The sequence below is a fragment of the Gekko japonicus genome, unplaced genomic scaffold (genome assembly GCF_001447785.1).
Source record: "Gekko japonicus isolate JY-2015 unplaced genomic scaffold, Gekko_japonicus_V1.1 scaffold718, whole genome shotgun sequence".
In the NCBI taxonomy this organism is placed as follows: Eukaryota; Metazoa; Chordata; class Lepidosauria; order Squamata; family Gekkonidae; genus Gekko; species Gekko japonicus.
The window spans coordinates 57,210-70,691 of record NW_015161425.1 but is presented as its reverse complement, the minus strand read 5'-3'; the positions used below and the strand labels follow the sequence as shown (position 1 = coordinate 70,691).

General features: G+C 43.6%; 1 protein-coding gene across 1 annotated transcript in view; it reads right to left on the bottom strand.

Moving 5' to 3' along the window:
* The window catches only part of ST6GAL2 (ST6 beta-galactosamide alpha-2,6-sialyltranferase 2), a 37,491-nt gene extending 34,863 nt beyond the window's left edge, over nt 1–2,628 (bottom strand). Inside the window, exon 1 of the mRNA XM_015428589.1 lies at nt 1,683–2,628. Within this exon, the coding sequence (XP_015284075.1) occupies nt 1,683–2,628 (946 nt within the window). The remainder of the gene's footprint in view (nt 1–1,682) is intronic.
* Between the last annotated feature and the right edge of the window lie 10,854 nt (nt 2,629–13,482).

Below are 13,482 nucleotides of genomic sequence, written 5' to 3'. Positions count from 1 at the left end.
GCGAGCCCCAGCGCCGACCGCTAGCGCCGACCGCCAGCGTCCCAGCGCGTCGTGTGCCAGCTGCGGAGATGCGCACGACCGAAGGACTTGCCGCTTCCGCAACGTGGTCTGCCGCAGCTGTGGCCGCTCGGGCCACATCGCAAAGGTTTGCCGGTCCAAGCCATCGGGACGACCCCAACCAAACCGCCAGAGAGCAGAGGCCCACTTCGAGGAGGATGCCAGCGCGGAGGACATCTACCTCCTCACACATGCAACGGAGAAGGTACTGAGACTCCCCGGGAAATCCTCCGCCCCTAAGTTCATGGCCACCGTTAAAATAGAGGGGTCCCCTTGTGTGATGGAGGTGGATTCGGGCTCCGCCGCTTCTATTATTTCCGTGGCAACGCTCAAGCGCTTATGCCCTAAGGGGGGACCCCGACTACGGCCAGCCCAGGTGACGCTTATGGATTTCCAGCGGAGACAGGAGGAAGCAAAGGCGTGAGGAATAGGATAACCATCTCGCAAGTTTCTTGTGGGTCTCCACTTGTATGTTATAATGCAACAGAGTCCACCCTCCAAATCAGTCACTTTCTCCAGGGGTACTGAGCTCTGTTATATGGAGATTACTTGTAATACTGGGAGATCTCCAGGCAAGCACACAAACACACACATGCAAATATATAAAAAAGAATGCAAGAATAACACATGTGCAAATGTATACACATGCCTGTGTGCGCACACATACACATGCAGACAGCCGACAATACTGGCAAGCAACAGAAAAAATGGTCAAAGATTTCTGTTTTGCACTGGCTCTGAGAAGTAGGTAGACAGACACTACCACCTAGCCCAGGAATAATGAAGATGCATAGCGGATGGAATATCTCTCATCAGGGCCTCCCACAGAGGTCAGATTCGCACTCTCAGAACAGTGTGTGAACAGAGCCACTTATCTAGAATATAAAAGAGAGCTGAGCCAATAACCTATAATTATCTACAGTCCCTTGTTCTCATTTTCTATTTCATTCAGACCATGTAAACAAGTCAGAGAGAACAGAATAGGACCAGTAATTAAGCATGTAGGTAATTGTATCAGCTGCCTACATATTTTACCAGCAGCCAAAAACCAGAAAAACAATGCCACTGACATCTATAACTTTTCACTGAGAACATAAATGCTGGCATGGTCAGTCATTTTAAAGACACTTAAAATATTGGGTGGAAGACCCTGGAGCGCCCCCAACCCCTGTGTATGGTATTAGGGTTGCCAGCTCTGGGTGGGAAAACACCTGGAGATTGGGGGGTGGAACCTGGGGCGGGCAGGGTTTGGGGAGCAGACTGACCTCAGCGGGGTGCAATGCCATAGTGTCTGTCCTCCAAAGCAGCCATTTTCTCCGGGGGAACTGATCTCTGTTGTCTGAAGATCAATTGTATTAGCGGGAGATCTCCATTTCCCACCTGGAGGCTGGCAACCTTAGAATTTTATGCCAAAATGCATTCATGCAGATTCTGTTGATTTCCTCTTTTTCACTACACCTCCTGTCTTGCAAAGCATAATGCTTCAAAACAACTCCTAACTCTGAAGAACAGCTTTTTGGATGGGAGCATAAAAAGAAGACTAAAACTAACCTCACACGCATGCAGAAGGTCATGGATGACCCTTTGTGTTGACGCTTACGTTTTGATAAAATGTTATCACCCACCTATTTCGTCACCTAGGGAGGAGTTCAGTATGGCACCGGCGGACATAACGACAGCACAGGTCCCAAACCCACGTGGATACAATTTACTCAGCGACATCTGGGGGACGTGTTTTTCCCAGCCAAGCACAGAAAAAGGGGCTTCTTTGCCATCTATGGTCCTGATGTTCACTCTTGCCTTGAGCTCACAGAAGAGCTGTTCGGAGGTCAACTTGGAGTTTCGCTTCCCTTTGAATCGCACCCCGTGCTTATTGGTATTCAGGTAGTCTTTCATTGCTTTCTGCAGGCGAGGATTCAACATCTTGGAAGAGACGTTCCCTTTCCAAAGCTTATACAGGAAAGATTTTGACATTGTGGAATATATTCCATCCCATTCATCAGACTCTTCAAACATTTGGCTTCTCCTGCGTCTTGTGTGCCTTCTCTTCATCTTCTTTTGAGGGAGCCAGTTGTTCTGCAAAGAGTTCCCCTTCTGACCCTCCCCCTCTGCAGAGATTAATCTCACTATTCGCTGAACACGACTCTGTGGCCGAGGCTGACCAGCAGCAAACAAATAATCAGCATCCCTCTGATAGAAAGCCCTTTTTGATTTTCTTTTTAACTGGGAAGGGAAAAATTCTTCTTCGCTTTCAAAGCCTTCTTCTAAGTCCGTCCACTTTTTAATGTTTCCGTTCCCTGATTTAAATGAATCCAAGATATCTTTGTTAAGAAGCACCTCGTTCCCATCGATTGGTTCAGAGAAAGACGGGTCATGTATTGCTCCCATAATAACTCTCTGCTTGCCTTGAATGGGCAGAAGCCTCTTCGTCTCGATGTAAGAGAAGGAACTTGGAACTGCTTCAGCGGTGTTGCTGTCTGTGAAATAGATGAAAATCACCAGGAACAGCAGGCCCCATGCAAATATTCCAAATAGCATTAGTTGTTTCCATTGTTTCAAGTTAGGTTTCATGGCAATGCCTGCGCCAGTTCTTCTGTATCTTAAATGCCTGATGAAGGGAAATCGAACCTGGAAAAGAGTATTTAGTATCCGTTAAGCACAGTGGTGAAGGTACTATGGAAGCAAAGCAAGATAAAAATGAAAGCACTGAGAGGACAAAGACAATTAATTTAAAAGATGTGTGCAATAGTAGTTAATATGAGAACACACACTGACACGTAATTGCGTCCCTCCCCCTCATTCTCTTCACAACAGTCAGTACTATTATTCTTAGCATCATGGTAACAGTTTGTAAAGCGTTTCAGCAAATCTACTTATAATTCTGACCTTACCCTTTCTCCAAAGACCTCCAGTTCTCCCCATTTCCATCTTATAAACTTTACACACCACTGCCATGTTACACAGCTTAATTAAAATCTATACATGGGGATTTTTTAAAACTGAAAAGTCCCATGCAAATGTACTCTTGTATGATTTTACTTACACATTCATTACATGAAAGGTCTGAAGGGCATCAACTCACTATATCAAAGAAAGACCCCTGTTTAAAACGCATCAGTCCTTGCAGTTTAGCTCAGCCAAAACGGCACTTGAAGGCAAGAGTTGGTGTAACAAAAGGTGTAGCAGTAGGCTTGCCAAGTCCCCGCCCCAGAGGCTTGTTCCCCACCACCGGCGGATCAGGCCCCAGGGGGAACCCCACCCCCACGTGCACGTCACCAGGAAGTGACGTGATGCCGCTGAGCACACTGGGGGTGGGGCCACGACCATCCAAGGGGAAACTCTATGGTTTTCCCTCGGACAGTCATGGCCCCGCCCCCAGTGTGCCTGGCGTCATCACGTCACTTCCTGGTGACGTGCATGCGGCACGCGTGCACGCGCTCAAGCCACAAGCCAGGAGTCCCCCGCTGCGGTGATTTTTTCACTTGGCAACCCTATGTAGCAGACCAAACTATGAATCTGTTCAGATCTCAGTTCTGCCACACACTTGCTAACAGTGAAATCCTTAAGAACACTTTCCTGGGATTGTCCTACTGAATAGACCTCACTAGACCTGCTTTTGATCACTTCATTAGTGAGACTTCTGGAAAATCTCTGTCAGTTTCGGCTGCCCATCTGAAATATGCTAATACTGACCTATTACTGAGTTTGTTCTAGAAAATCCACCTTGCAGGATTGTGCTCAGGATTACTAAATAATGTAAGTGTAACACTTTGAACACTCTTGAGTGCTGTTTGAACACTGTATTATTCTGAAGTAAGGTTTTGAATGGCAGTTTGCATAGGTTACAAACATTCCCCTTGCAAAAGTTACACATTTTTTAAAGAACTCTTTATACATTTTCCCAGTTTGCATTACAAAGAATATTCTGTAGTGAAAATATTGTACCCGAGGAGCTTTGATCCTATTATTTAATCCTATTCAAGGAGCTGACTACAGTCCTTTTGTCATAACTCCCATTGTTTTGCAACAGAAGGCACTTTTAATTTCTCTAAACTAGGCCTCCTTCTATTTATTACAAAAAGAGAGCGAAGTAAAGAATCTTTATTCCTTTCAAACTTTCTTCCATTTGGGTAGCTTCTATTGTTAAGTTCTTCACCGCTAAGAAAAAAAATACAGCAGTTTAGAGGTCAGGAGGGTTCAAGTTGATGTTCTATGTTGGGCACTGTTATGTTAAACAGGGCCTCTGCCCCTTGAAAAAAAGTGGGGGGGGGGAGGAGGTGTATTGCAGCTTTTCAATTAGAGGCTCATCCCGGGGTTAGCGGGGTTGTGAATTTTGTGGCCAGACATTCCCAGGGTTCTGGAAACTCAAACTTGATGGGAAGTCTATGCAGCCTGATTGAGCAGAAAATATTTCAGAAGAATTAACTGGGAAAAGGATTTAAGAAACCTTTCCAGTACAAAGCAAAACAAATGAAGTTTTCTCTTCAAGCATGGAGAGAAACACCGCAGAGAGAAATTTAGCCTGCGGTGCAGCTGCTGCTTGGCTTTGAATATCCTCTACCATATGACCCTTCCTTTGAAGCAGACTGCCCCAAGCTTCATTGCTGCTACTTCCCTGCCCCCACAAACACCATAATTGATTATTTTGGTTGAAAATACAATTCATTAGGTTTCCAACCATTATTAGTAGATGCCAGTACAAGAATAACTGTGAAAAGTAAGAGAAGAAGTGCTATATAAAATGAATAAGTTTATAGAGGATGAGCTTATAATAAGTGCCAGAGCCATTCTTCAATTCTTAGGGTTAATGTGAGGCAGAACGCGCAATGCGGAAACCTGATTGTCTTCAACACCATTTCCAACTACTAAGTACAGATCTTCTCCCATTTTGTGAAATTAACATAAATATGTAAGGTAAGCTCTGGCTTTACAAAGACTTTTCTTTATTCAATTCCACTCTTTCTTTAAAAGGTGATTTTTATCAGTGATTGTGGATATCAAGCAGTGACAAACCTGATTTATAATGTTGTTTATTGGGGGGAGTGGGGATTCAAGTCTAATGTAGTAGGATGATAAATACCACAAAGCTCCCCTACCCTGCAAGACCATATTCTGCACAACATTACAAATTTGTAGAAACAAAAAAAAGTTTTAAAATCTTTTTATCATTCTAATCACAGTATCTGGAGGTATGATTTCCTCCCCAAAGAATAAAAGCTGGACTAGTTAGACAGTGTCATCGATGCAACGAACATGAAATTGAGGCAACTTCAGAGGACGGCGGAAGACAGGAGGGCCTGGCGGGAGCTGGTCCATGGGGTCGCAAAGAGTCGGACTCGACTGTGCGACTGAACAACAACAAAAGTAAAGATAGAGGAATGGGTGTGGTCTTAAACAAAAGACATACAAGTGGTATGGAAGCTGTAGCTGGTGTGTAAAGAAAATACATCAGTTGAGTCTCCAGCATGTTTAGTTTCTACACAATGGAATGAGCTACACTGAGGTGGCACTTCTGCCTATCAAAAAAAATATAAGTGGGCCATAAATCTGGAAAGGTTCGGAATTGTAGTCTCTCTACACCATTTGATTTCTAAGGCCCTGTTCATTACCTGCTGGTTACAACAATAAGTGTGCAGATCAAAAAGCACCAACAGAAGTTTCATATCCGCCTCAGGCAGAACACTTTTCTGTGGAAGTCACCTTCTGAGTAATCAAGGGATAAAAGATCAGTGATGTTCATTTATGTGCAAGCCAGCTCAAATTCTTTCTTCAGAAAGCACCGAACACACATACATATATCTTCCAAGAAAACATGTAACCATTCATGTGTATGCGCATTTGAACTGGCCATTTAACAGCTGTGATGCCATCCCCAAAAGCAAACACAGCAGAACACAGAACAGCAACAAACCAGCCTCTGCCAAACAGGGGGAGGTTATGTTTTGCTTTAAGGGTGCAAGGTAAACATTTTAATTTAAAATTATGAAGCTAACCCTTCCATACACACTGGGGCCACCACAACTCCAAGCAAGGGGTGGTCTTCACCTTGTTTGGGACCAGTAGCCTTCGCCCTGTGTGGAGTGGGTGGCCAGCCACAGTGGCAAGAGAGCCGCCTGCCTGTGTGAGCTGCCACTGCAGCAGCAAGCAAGTTGGCTGCCCAGGGCACTCTCAAGCAGCTGCAGCAGCAAGAGTGCTGGCTTCCTTGATGAACAGCCACAGCTGGTTAATGAGCCAGCTTCCCAGGCCACCTGCAAGTAGCTGCTTCTGTTTCTTTTCCCTGTTAAGGGTGGGTGGGTAGGGTTGCCAGGTCCCCCTGGTGCACAGGAGATCTCCTGGTTTCCAGTCTTTCCCCCCTGACGCTGGCCAGCTGGTTGGTGGGGGAGAATTACCCCCTGAAAATAGACAGGAAGCAGGAAATAAATGTGATGTCAGGGGGTGCGGCGGTGGCTCAAGTGGTTAAGACGCTGAACTGCAGGCTGTGGAAGGTCGGTAGTTCAGCAGTTCGAGACCCGAGTGTGCCGCATGATGGAGTGAGCTCCCGTCTCTAGTTCCAGCTCCTGCCAACCTAGCAGTTCGAAAGCAAGAAATTGCTAGTAGATAAATAGGTACCACTTCAGTGGGAAGGTAACAGCGTTCCGTGCGCCTTGGTGTTTAGTCATGCCGTCCACATGACCACGGAAATGTCTTCGGACAGCGCTGGCTCTTTGGCTTTGAAATGGAGATGAGCACCGCAACCTTAGAGTTGGACTCGACTGGCTTTCGAGCAAGGGAACCTTTACATTTACTTTTACAGGGGGTGACATTCTGGTTTTTGGGCAAAATGCTGTGGTAGAATTACCTTGAAACCACAGAGTTTTGCCCAAAAACCAGAGTATCACTCCCCCCAATATCTTCAATGTGCTTACATCACTTCCGGGTGACATAGGCACAGTATGTTTTCCCAGCTCCTGGTAAGTTCTCCCCCATCCACAGCCCATGAGTCCCACTGACCTGGCAACCTTAGGGTGGGGCAGGTGTCAGGCTGGGGGTTCTGGGGGGTCCCAGACTATTTTTTCCTCCCAATCCACCCTTGATTTCAAGTTACTTTTTTCTAGACAGGTTAACTATTCCAGGAGAATTCTTTAACAGAGTTCCACATTGGGGTTCTGATATACATATTTCTCTAGCTATTTTTGTTTTATCGGTACCTACATTTTAACTCCACAAAATTTATGGAAACATAAACAGATTACAGAGGCAGTCATAAAATGACTTCACAAAATTTGGTCAAATATATTCTGGGTATCCGCCAGATTTCAGAGTCTGGTTGAATATCCGTTTCAGTTGCAGCTGAAGTACATAGTCAGCCAGATAACTAAACAATCTCCAGCTTTAAATTGGGAGAGACCAATCATTCTAGTATTCAAAAGCTATAAGGTGTCAGGAGTGGGTGTGAATTATGGCAGGCACCATCTGGGCATTTCCCCCCTGCTGCTGCTACCACCATCTGTCCAAGAGCCTCTGTGGTTAATTATGTCTGCTGGTAAGGAAAACCATGCTTCTCTATCACAACTTTCCTACGAACAGAATTTTGTTCCTCTAGTACAAAACCCGCCATGTATTTTCACGTGTGTCTAAAATATTTAGCAGTGTTTTTTTATACACTCTGAGGTTGGGACAAGGGCAGCATAAGTCAATTAACACAAGTATAACTATTAATTTGCGGGTCAAGAAAGAAATTGTGACCCATTCCCAACCTACACCTGTGGAACTGATTTCTCTGTGTCGGGCTCTTTCTATTTAGAAGAGTGGATGAGCTTAAAAAACTGCAGTTCAAAGCAGCACGTTCCTCTGCTCTGACATCATGTGTAACTGTGCGTGACTGCAGGACTATTCCATGCTATATTACAACCAGAAATGGCTGCTGGGAGAGGAAGTTATAGGCAATGAATGAACCATTCAACGCCAGAACAGGCCTATATAACAGCATGCTTTACGAACTGCATTAATCACACCTGCACAAATCAGCACATGCACATTTGGGATGGACTTTGAGTTTGACTTCAGATACTTAATTTAAGGAACGCATAATAAAGAACACATTTCTCTTAAAAGATTCGGACAGCATAAATAAATTTGTGGTCTCGGTAAGTCACATGTCTCTCTATAGTTTCTTACTAGAAATAAAACAATACAGGTCCTTACTGAGTTCCATAATCTGTATGCGATGGGTTATATTTTTGCTCACAGAAAACTTAGAAAAAAGGATTCTTAAAACAGAAACCCACAATGGTTTGCATTAACGCAATGTAAAATGCAGGTCAGACCAGTAAGTTAAACTGCTTCCTGAAAGACATTTAAACCTGTATCCATAACAACAAAGAAAACATTGTCCCCAAAGTTATTTATTTTCCATTACGAACACATAGTCATAATTCTAACCAACCTGAAAAGATAACGTCCTTCAAAGTAAATTTATGAACACAGAATATTGGAGAGGCACTGCGGTCCAGTGATAAAAAGCAGGGTTTGGAACATTCTTTTGCCACTGACTCGCTCTACAGACTTGGGCAAATCACTGTCAACCTCAGTCCTCCATCTGTAAAACAGGAAAAAGGAGTAAGCTTCCACACAGTTGTAATGAGAAGAAACCAAATGTATAAATGATACACACTACAATGAAACATTTATGCGACATAAGCTATCGATTAACATTTTCGCTTCCAAATTACAATTTTCAACAAGGTCCAGGGTGTTTTATTGCTGAGCTAAACAAAAGTGCTAATACAGTTATCAAGCTTTTCAAGGCAGTAATATAAGAGGATCGTGATACGGCTGTTAAGAATCTTAGCCTGTTAATACTAATAAAACTTAACCCAAAGACCTGAACAGTATATGTAATACAGCTATTTTGAAGTCTGCCTTACAAAATGGTGTTCAAAACTTAATGTGGGACAGAGCTAAGTTTCAGGGGGTTTTGCTTTCCCCCCCAATGCTGCTGGTGGAGGAAAGTGCTGTCCAGCCACAGCTGATTTATGGCAACCTTGTAGGGTTTTCAAGGCAAGAGATGTTCAGAGTCGGTTTGCCATTGCCTGCCTCTGCATAGCAACCCTGGACTTCCTTGGTGGTCTCGCATCCAAGTACTAACCAGGGCTGACTCTGCCTAGCAGCTGAGATCTGACGAGATCAGGCTTAGCCTGGGCCATCCAAGTCAAGGCTATTCAATGCTAGACAACTGAAATAACATTATTATTATTATTATTACTATTATTACTACTACTACTACTACTACTACTACTATTATTATTATTATTACAAAAATAAATGCTTTCGGAGGTAGTGCCCAGTCTCTAGTTACTGACTCACACTAAGCCAATCCCCACAGTTAGTATTAAAGCATACAGCTTTGGAGGCAGATGGCATGACTTGGATCGCTGACAGGATTAGTCCATAATACCTTGAGAAATGAAAGGCTAGGGATGGGCACATCAATTTTACTTGGATTCAGCTTGTTTTCATTTAAAAATTGGTTTAAATTATTTAATATTGTTCCACACATTCAGGGTCACTGATTAATTTTGAAGTCATTTCCACTGTTTCAACAGGAAATCGATTTCCACTTGTAACACATACCCCCTGGGATGAAATTTTCAGGAACTGAAACCCTCAACAATGGGATCATCCCAGCTAACCTGAGGACACGGAGAGAAAAGTTCCCCATTTTACAAGCTATTAAAATGTCCGATTCCAAGGCAAACCATTCAACATCACAGTAATTCAAGTGTATGCCCCAACCACTGATGCAGAAGAGGCTGAAGTAGACCGGTTCTATGAAGACCTACAACACCTCCTAGAACTAACACCAAAAAATGATGTCCTCATCATCATAGGGGACTGGAATGCTAAAGTAGGAAGTCAAAAGGTAACTGGAATAACAGACAAGTTTGGCCTTGGAAAGCAAAATGAAGCAGGGCAAAGGTTAACAGAGTTTTGTCAAGAGAACACACTGGTCATAGCGAACACCCTTTTCCAACAACCTAAGAGGCGACTCTACACATGGACATCACCAGATGGGCAACACCGAAATCAGATTGACTATATAATTTGCAGTCAAAGATGGAGAAGCTCTATCCAGTCAGTAAAAACAAGACCTGGAGCTGACTGTGGTTCAGATCATGAGCTACTCATTGCAAAATTCAGACTTAAACTGAAGAAAATCGGGAAAACCACGAGGCCATTCAGGTTTGACCTAGATCGCATCCCTGATGAATATACAGTAGAGGTGAAGAATAGATTCAAGGGTCTGGATTTGATAGATAGAGTGCCTGAAGAACTATGGACAGAGGTTCGTGACATCGTACAGGAGGCAGCAATCACCACCATCCCAAAGAAAAAGAAATGTAAGAAAGCAAAGTGGCTTTCTGATGAGGCTTTACAAATAGCAGAGGAAAGAAGGAAAGCGAAAGGCAAAGGCGAAAAGGAAAGATTTACCCAACTGAACGCAGATTTCCAGAGAACAGCAAGGAGAGATAAGGAGGCCTTCCTGAATGAACAGTGCAAAGTAATAGAAGAAAACAATAGAATGGGAAGGACTAGAGATCTCTTCAAGAAAGTTGGAGAAATCAAGGGAGCGTTCCATGCAAAGCTGGCCATGATAAAGGACAAAAACGGTAGGGACCTAACAGAAGCAGAAGAGATTAGGAAAAGATGGCAAGAATACACAGAAGAACTATACAAGAAAGACCTCGATGTCCTTGACAACCACGACGGTATAATCACTGACCTCGAGCCAGACATCCTGGAATGTGAAGTTAAATGGGCCTTAGAAAGCATTGCTAACAACAAAGCTAGTGGAGGTGATGGTATTCCAGCTGAGCTATTCAAAGTCTTAGAAGATGATGCTGTTAAAGTGCTGCACTCCATTTGCCAGCAAATTTGGAAAACGCAACAGTGGCCACAGGATTGGAAAAGATCAGTATACATTCCAATCCCAAAGAAGGGCAATGCCAAGGAATGTTCAAACTATCGCACAATTGCACTCATATCACACGCTAGCAAGGTCATGCTCAAGATCCTACAAGCTAGGCTTCAACAGTACGTGGATAGAGAACTACCAGAAGTACAAGCTGGGTTTCGAAGAGGTAGAGGAACTAGAGATCAAATTGCCAACATTCGCTGGATTATGGAGAAAGCAAGAGAGTACCAGAAAAATATCTACTTCTGCTTCATTGACTATGCTAAAGCTTTTGACTGTGTGGATCACAACAAACTATGGCAGGTCCTTAAAGAGATGGGAGTACCAGACCACCTCACATGTCTCTTGAGAAACCTGTATAAGGGCCAAGAAGCGACAGTTAGAACCGGATATGGAACAACTGATTGGTTCAGCATAGGAAAAGGAGTACGACAAGGATGTATATTGTCGCCTTGCTTATTTAATATATATGCAGAGTACATCATGCGAAATGCTGGCCTGGATGAATCACAAGCGGGAATTAAGATTGCTGGGGAAAAGATCAACAACCTCAGATATGCAGATGATACCACTCTAATGGCTGAAAGTGAAAAGGATCTAAAGAGCCTCTTGCTCAGAGTAAAAGAGGAGAGCGCAAAAGTGGGCTTGAAGCTCAACATCAAAAAAACTAAGATCATGGCATCCGGCCCCATCACTCCTTGGCAAATAGAAGGGGAAGTCGTGGAAGTAGTGACAGACTTCACGTTCCTGGGATCCCAGATCACCGCAGACTGTGACTGCAGCCATGAAATTAAAAGACGCCTGCTCCTTGGGAGGAAAGCGATGGCGAACCTAAACAGCATGATAAAAAGTAGAGACATCACCCTGCCAACAAAAGTCTGCATGGTCAAAGCAATGGTATTCCCAGTAGTCATGTATGGCTGTGAGAGTTGGACTATAAGGAAGGCCGAGCGCCGAAGAATAGATTCTTTTGAACTATGGTGCTGGAGAAGACTCTTGAGAGTCCCTTGGACTGCAAGAAGAACAAATCAGTCAATCCTCAAAGAAATCAACCCTGACTGTTCCCTGGAAGGCCAGATAATGAAACTGAAGCTCAAATACTTTGGCCACCAAATGAGAAGGGAGCACTCACTGGAAAAGACCCTGATGCTGGGAAAGATTGAAGGTCAAAGAAGACGGGGACGGCAAAGGATGAGATGGTTAGACAGTGTCAGCGATGCAACGAACATGAAATTGAGCCAACTTCGGAGGACGGCGGAAGACAGGAGAGCCTGGCGGGAGATTGTCCATGGGGTCGCGAAGAGTCGGACTCGACTGTGCGACTGAACAACAACAAAATGACCCTTACAGAGATGGTGCACAGAGGTATAGCTATAAATCTTACCATCCTACATTTAAACAAAGAGGGATTCTAAACCCTACATGGGACACATCAGCCCTATGATTTTTCTCTGCCGAGACAACTTTGTTAATCTATTCAGGGCCTTCTGCGGGTGCCACCTTACAAATGGGGAAGACCAACAGTCATCCATACATGCGCATTACATGCTGTGCCCCCCTCCACCTTGAAGAATGGCCTGCCTGAGGAGATAAGGAAGGTTCCCACACATTTGTCATTCCTCAAGCTATGTAAAACATCCTTGTTCATAAGGACATTTCTATAAAGTTAATAGGGCTATACTATAGCAGAACAGTTCAGGAAGGCGGTTTACAAAGGGAAAGGAACTCTGAACTATACCACTGTGTATGTATTATCCTATACCACTGTTTGCTGTATGTATTATCCTGCTTGTCGCTGCATTATTTCCTACCATTTTCCTGCATTATATTTGCACTACAGTATTTCCTACTATTTTTCTGCATTGTATTTTCATTGCATTATTTTGTACTATTTTTCTGCATTGCATTTGCATTCTGTATCATGTCTAATATTCAATGCTGGTTTCATATTTCTGTAATCCTAGTTCTAGTACCTTTCTTATTAGATGTCTCATCCTACTGATTGAGTCGATTTACAGTGTAATCTGCCTTGAGCCTCAGTGAGAAAGGCAGACGACAAATAAAAATAAATGAACAAATGGGCTTGTTTGAAGAAAATCATATTATTTGCACAGAGAAATTTTACTTCCCATCATCTGCATACTCTGTTTTTGTGTAAGAAATGCACCTGTTTCTACCTGTGTTTTACACATGAATGGGCAGATTCATAGTTGGGGGTGTTTTTAGGTAAGAAGAGATATCTGATTTTTTAATAGCCTCCTGTCATAGTGTGCGCCTTTGCTTCTGTTTTTAACTGTTGCAACATGGAAATCCAATAACCTCAAGTTTGCCACACTATCAGAATTTCCACACAATGGAGAAAGAAAGAAATGCAGCAAGATATGCTTCTGGTTCTTTAGCTGCTCATCCAAACCCTTCAGAGAATACAGGGATGTCTGACTTGCCTCAACTAGGTGGAATGAGCTCCCGTA